Raw genomic sequence first — 6,768 nt, forward strand, 5'->3', positions numbered from 1 at the left:
TATAACGTCGTATAAAATTATTACAAGCTCGGATACTTAACTATATTGATATGACACGTTCGTACGTTTCATGACAAAGCTCTCACACAACACATTCCCGCTCACAAAGCTACCACGATCGCTGCCGAGCTCACGACACAGGCAGTGCCGGGCACACGCACTGTTTTACGATAACAAGCATTGTTTATTGTGCGAGCGCCGATATGCCAGCATCGCCATTGAAACTCCAACGAGAATAACTAGTATCGGGAACATTGAGGCCATTTCTAAACGAAGCTGTGTTAGAAGGCTTCACGTGCACAATGTATTGAATAATAATGCAAACGTAGTTTCCGATGCTTCAGGATATTAAAACTAGCTTTTCAGTGTGGTTTTACCAGTATTAAACCTTGCTGCTTGTCTCTTTTGTAATCTTTTTAATCAATATCACTACCTCGTGCTACTTCTTTTTAAATCGGACTCGTAGATATTAAAATCAGCGCGTTGCAACAAAAAATAATAATATGAATATAGAGAATATAATTTTCTTCATATATTTTTTTGGACCTGATGGTAAGTGATCATCCCAATATAAAAACTGGAGTCTGTCATGGCGCCGCAGACCATGGCAACTAAGACGTAGTTATAACACTGGTTCACTTTTAAATTCATATAGTTCGTATTGATTTGTCGCGGTAAAATAATTGACGATAAGTATAGAAAAACGGGCTTTGCAAGACTATATTAAAGTTGATGCATTGATTAAAATAATCTACAAAGTTAAGTCTTCTAACTTATATCTTATAGCGACTCTATAGTTTTTTTTATTTTTATTTCAACTTATTATTTTTCGCCTAAAGTTTAATCTTCATATTTTATTAATTTTATAATTCATATAAATGTGCTTGAAAAACTCCAAAATGCTAAAATAATATTGCTAACTTTTAGATTAACACATGCTGGTTACAAAAGTTTTATTAATTCATTAAGTTGCAAACAAAAACCTTTGCAGATATATGTAATTATTCGTGTCTTTCTTAAGTGTTACAAACAGAAATTACCAACAGTAGAAACACACTTTCTTAATATATACTTATTGTTAGGTTAGGAGAGAGTTTGTTTCCAATAAAGAACAATAAATGTAGTCAACATACATCGGAAATTTAATCTAAATATGAATTATTCAACAATTTATATAAGGCACTATACAAATTTAAAAATAAATTAAATTTCTAATTTGATACTTCTTAAAAGTTCGGACAACATTTTCTTGTTTGGTTATAATATACATTAAATAGTACGTATTTGATATCATCACAGTTGTCTTTGTATTAAATAGTTTTTTAATATATTAACCACGAAGACATGTCAAGGAAGAATAAGATTTCTTTCTTTTAAGCTCACGACAGCTATCCCCAGACGTGGCCACGTGTCGATGCGTCGTGTCGTTAAAAGCGCATTAACTGCCGGCGCGCCGACGGGGTAGCTGAGATACGCGTGTCCTGTCGGGTGACAGGGACAGATATTACATATCTAATTGTAACATCGTCATCATCACACCTTTGATGAAAGTACCCTTTACCCTCGACATGCAATTATAAATACCTGGTGGTAAATTCGCACAATGAAAAGTGATATTACGCTAGCACATACTTTCCTAGCAACTAAATAATACCTTGACAGATTTACAGTTATTATTACACTCGCTTACTACTTATGAAGTAACTTTTTTTAAATTCAATTGCTATACTGTACTAATATCTCTTCTAATCTTAAAATATAATAATTTTTTGAACCTTAAAACTCGTAAATACTTCATGATTTGATGGATGTTTTCACGCAAGCAACTTAAAATGTCTGTCATGTCTCACTTACATACCTACACATTTTAAATAAAAGAAATAATGTTTTAACAAAATATTAATGTTTCGTAAAAACACCACATACCAAATAAATATTCTACTAACTATTTATTCGTTGCTTTTAAGAAAAATTTGTACGTATCTCCATATTTCCGCTTAATAACTAATTAAAATTCAATTACCAACTGACAAACCAGTAGCACTCGTTGCAACCGATCCTTATATGAGCGATCTACCGCATGCTTACCAGTTACAGCACAATGCGAACCGACGTCCGTTTAACTCAATTATCGACCTTTGCATCTTATAATTAAGGGTCATTTTTCGAAAATAAACTTTTGGGCCACCGTAATCGGCTAATCGTCTATATATACACATGGCCTGACTAAAATAAATAATGTCATTTAAACTGAATCAGAATCGTGTTTGTGGATGCCACGTTCCATTTCATAGAAACTTATACAATGTTATTCTTTAAAATTACTGATAATATATTTACAAGTATAATTAATGATGAAGTAAAAAATAATTAATGAATTTAATTTTTTTACAAAATGTGCAGTAATTTTGATTTTATTTTCCCAAAAAGGAATTTCTCCTGACGTTCATTTGATCGGGAATCGTTCGAATATTAATCACTCTGGTTCTGATTCGTGTCTCGTTTGTTGTACTAATACTGAATGTTGACTAATGAATGCTAACGAAGTGCTTCGGTGAAGCACATTCCAACCTGAATTGGTTCTCATTACGGCTCCTATAATTGGTCATTTTTTAAGAATATTTGTTTTATAAAATCATACACGTCTTTTGCATAAATAAGTGTACGATTAAAATTGACTATAAATTATACTTCTCAACTTATATGGTGTATCCGTTTGTTGCAGATGCGATAAGCTTAGTTGCTGAGTATGTGGCGCGCGTGGCGTTGCGCGCTCGCGCTGGCGGCGCTGGCGGCGGCGGACGCGCTGCAGCCGCGGTGCGAGGAGATCACGATACCCATGTGCCGCGGCATCGGGTACAACCTCACCTCCTTCCCTAACGCACTTGACCACGACACGCAGGAAGAGGCCGGCCTCGAGGTAAGGACGAGCTAAAATACGTACTACTATAACCTATCATATTCAATATAGCCAATGTGTTTATGTTGTTATGTTTTTTATAACATCGTGGACTTACTAACCCGATCGTTTTTTATCATTTCAGGTGCACCAGTATTGGCCCCTCGTCGAGATCAAATGTTCCGCAGATCTGAAATTTTTCCTCTGCTCCGTCTATACCCCGATATGTATCGAGGACTACACGAAGCCGCTACCGGCGTGCCGGAGTGTGTGCGAACGCGCGCGTGCAGGCTGCGCGCCGCTCATGCAGAAGTACGGCTTCCAGTGGCCTGAGCGCATGGCGTGTGAGAAGCTACCGCGCCTGGGTGACCCCGAAAACCTATGTATGGATGAAAACGATCGCGCCCAGGAGCCCGAGCCGCCGCGACCCCCGCCGCGCCGGCCATACAAAAAAGACTGCAAGGATCCAAAAAACTGCGAAAGCGGCCCGGCTGCAAGCCCGGGCGAGGCGGCAAGCGACGAGTGCGCGTGCGCGTGCCGGCCGCCGCTGGTGAGCGTGCGAACGCTACACAACGCCAGCGCCACCACCGCCGGCGTGCCCGCCTGCGCGCTGCCGTGCCGCGGCGCCTTCTTCACGCGCGAGGAGAAGGAGTTCGCGGCCGTGTGGGTCGCGCTCTGGGGCGGCCTCTGCGCCGCTTCCACCCTCATGACGCTCACTACCTTCCTGATCGACTCCCAGCGCTTTAAATACCCCGAGCGCCCGATCGTCTACCTCTCCGCTTGCTACTTCATGGTCGCCCTCGGCTACCTCACGCGCCTCGCGATCGGTCACGACGAGGTCGCCTGCGACGGCGCTCTGCTCAAAACTTCGGCAAACGGCCCGAGCGCGTGCACGCTCGTCTTCATACTGGTCTACTTCTTCGGAATGGCGTCGTCGATCTGGTGGGTCGTACTGTCGTTCGCGTGGTTCCTCGCCGCGGGCCTCAAGTGGGGCAACGAGGCGATCGCGGGACACGCGCAGTACTACCATCTGGCCGCTTGGCTCGTGCCGGCCGCGAAGACCGTGGCCGTCCTGCTCGCCGGCGCCGTCGACGGCGATCCGGTCGCCGGGGTCTGCTACGTCGGCAACACCTCGCCCGAGAACCTCAAGAAGTACGTGCTCGCGCCGCTCATCGTGTACTTCGCGCTCGGCGCGACGTTCCTCCTCGCCGGCTTCGTGTCGCTGTTCCGCATCCGATCGGTGATCAAGCGGCAGGGCGGCATCGGCGCCGGCTCGAAGGCGGACAAGCTGGAGAAGCTGATGATCCGAATCGGCGTGTTCAGCGTGCTGTACGCGGTGCCGGCCGGCGTGGTGATCGGCTGCCTGGCGTACGAGGCGGGCGGGCGCGAGGCGTGGCTGCGGCGCGTGGCGTGCGGCGCCGCGTGCGGGCCGCGCCCGCTGTACTCCGCGCTCATGCTCAAGTACTTCATGGCGCTTGCCGTGGGCATCACGTCCGGCGTGTGGATCTGGTCCGGCAAGACGCTGGAGTCGTGGCGGCGCGTGTGGCGCGGCGGGCGCGCCCCTCCCCCCGCGCACCGCGCGCTCGTCAAGGGCGCCGTGTGACGCGCCCCCGCGGGGCCGCCCCCCGCGCCCGCCCCGCTGCCGCCGCCGCCGCCCCCCGCGCCGCCCGCCTCGCTGCCGCCCACGGCGCCCTCCGCGCGCTCGGCGCAGCCGCTGTCCGACTACGGGCCGGTGTAGCTCCTTTCCGGGGACCCGATCCGGTGCGCTCGCGGGGCCCGCCGGTCGACCGCCGATCCCGTTCGCCGATTGACGTTTCGATCGCAGTGATCGACCACCTCGCCACGCCGAGCGACGAGACCGTCGTCGACGATCGACCGTTCGACCGTTCGGTCGAGGAACTTTCGTACCGGTCGTCCCGCCGACCCCTCGGTGCGCCGCGTGACTTGTGCCATTCGAAGGAAACTCTAGAGTGGAGCGTGACCGTTCCGACGCGACGGTGACGCGTGACCTGTGTTCGGACTCGGAGTTGGTACCGAGTGAGTGAGAGTGCGCGTAGTCTAGTCGTAGCGCCGCACGCGCACACATATACGTAATAGTGAGTAAGTCCGGCGGTGGCGTCCGAGCCCGCATCGCTTCTCGAAATTTACAATATTGTAGTTCCACTGCCCTCGAGCGCTTGTAGAAGCCGATGCCAATAAAAATTGTTTAAATATTGATTACATATTGATTTAACGCCTGACATATGCTGTGTCACTTAGTGCCTATCGACGACCACATTTATGCGTTAAGTGACGAACGCTTTTAACATCCAGTATTCTTGTGACCTAAATGGAGCGGGAACTCGCGACCTTGTTTAGGAACGGAAGGAGGTATTAAGTGGCATTACCTGATTAGCGCCACGTTCCCAGAGAAATGGCTAGAATAGAACGAACGTTAGTGATTAATCTATTTAAAAAACTGCTATTCAAATTGCCTTTAGATAAGTTGTAAGACTAAAATTTTATAAATCTCATTTTTAAATATAGTAAACCTAATATAAATATTTCTTTGAAGGTAATTTGAATAGTGAATTGTTGAAATTAAAAATAAAACATGCGATAGTAACCGAACAGTTAATTACTAATGTGCTTGGAACTCTATATTTATAACAGAATCCCTAATATTTGTATAGAAAATTAAATAAGTTTTCATAATCTAAGTCACCCTTCTGTAAATATTGTCATAAGTTGATGATTCATATTACGATCACGAGAACTTTAACATACACATGTAAATTGTAACGCAAGCTCTGTTCAAAGCGCCGTCTGTTGTTATTGTTGCGTTATGTAGGTCGTAGATGGCTCTGTTTCATAATATTAACGCCATCTCGGAGTGAATAGCAATAACCAATCATACTGCCATCTATTATTTAGTAGTAGTACTAATGTTCATGTGATGGCGTCTAAAATTGTACCTTTGACGCCACATGATGTGCAATAATTTTGTATATCTTTATATAATAATGTACCCTAACGAGAAGTGGGATGTTTATGTATACACGGACACCGCAGCCGATAAATCATCATGTAATTTATTTTATATTGTAACTGTAGATAAATAAAGTGACTTTTTTATGTACCAAACTTGTTTGTTTAATATTCTCAACCTTTGATAACACCTGGAACTGGTAAAGTATGAAATTTAAATATAACAAAATACGCACCTTTTTCCCGCCACCGAAAAAGAAACCTACATAGAAATTTGACTAGTGTTTTTAGGCTATAAATATCACATTAAATAAATTTAACTAGCGTAATCAAGTCTAACATAATCAGATTTAAAATTTAATTTTTACTTATTTCGATTATGCATCTAATAGGTTTTTATTTGACTTATAGTCTTTCGTTATAATATTTCATAGAAATATTTTCGCGCCGTCAATGATTTAACAATTATATTGATTTTTTTAATCACTGAATAACCAGCGAATTTTTTTTTACCCTGGCATTAGGTATTACTTTGGCACCGATATTTACACATAGATAAACTTACTTAATTTAACTCCGATAAATGACTAACAATCCAGACATGGTGCCTGATCACTCGGCGCGTAAAAGTACCTGAAGCCAATCACAAAAGGAGTAGAGATAACAAAATACATTAACATTGAATTGAAATATTATTGGTCTAGATCTCTAAAAATATTTTATAATCTATGGTATTCACCATGGACTCTTGAAAAAATAGCGTTTTTAAAGTCGGCTATAAGCTGTCGCAAATAAAATTAAAGTCAATATATGATGTTGTTAATTGCTATAGCGTTGAATTATAAACAAAGATATATTAATCAAGAACTTTATATAAAACATACTATAGCAGTTTTAAGCAA

The 6,768-nt window shown here is 43.6% G+C and overlaps 1 protein-coding gene across 2 annotated transcripts in view; it reads left to right on the plus strand.

Annotated features, from left to right (window-relative positions):
* LOC126774100 (frizzled-2) overlaps window positions 1-5,116 on the plus strand; it is a 272,688-nt gene extending 267,572 nt beyond the window's left edge. For both annotated transcript variants that reach the window (XM_050495427.1, XM_050495426.1), the window contains 2 exons: window positions 2,726-2,920; window positions 3,045-5,116. In XM_050495427.1, coding sequence (XP_050351384.1) covers window positions 2,750-2,920; window positions 3,045-4,502 — 1,629 coding nt within the window. In that variant the 5' untranslated portion in view covers window positions 2,726-2,749 and the 3' untranslated portion in view covers window positions 4,503-5,116. The remainder of the gene's footprint in view (window positions 1-2,725; window positions 2,921-3,044) is intronic.
* The last annotated feature ends 1,652 nt before the right edge of the window (window positions 5,117-6,768 follow it).

Source organism: Nymphalis io, chromosome 16 (genome assembly GCF_905147045.1).
Source record: "Nymphalis io chromosome 16, ilAglIoxx1.1, whole genome shotgun sequence".
NCBI lineage: Eukaryota > Metazoa > Arthropoda > Insecta > Lepidoptera > Nymphalidae > Nymphalis > Nymphalis io.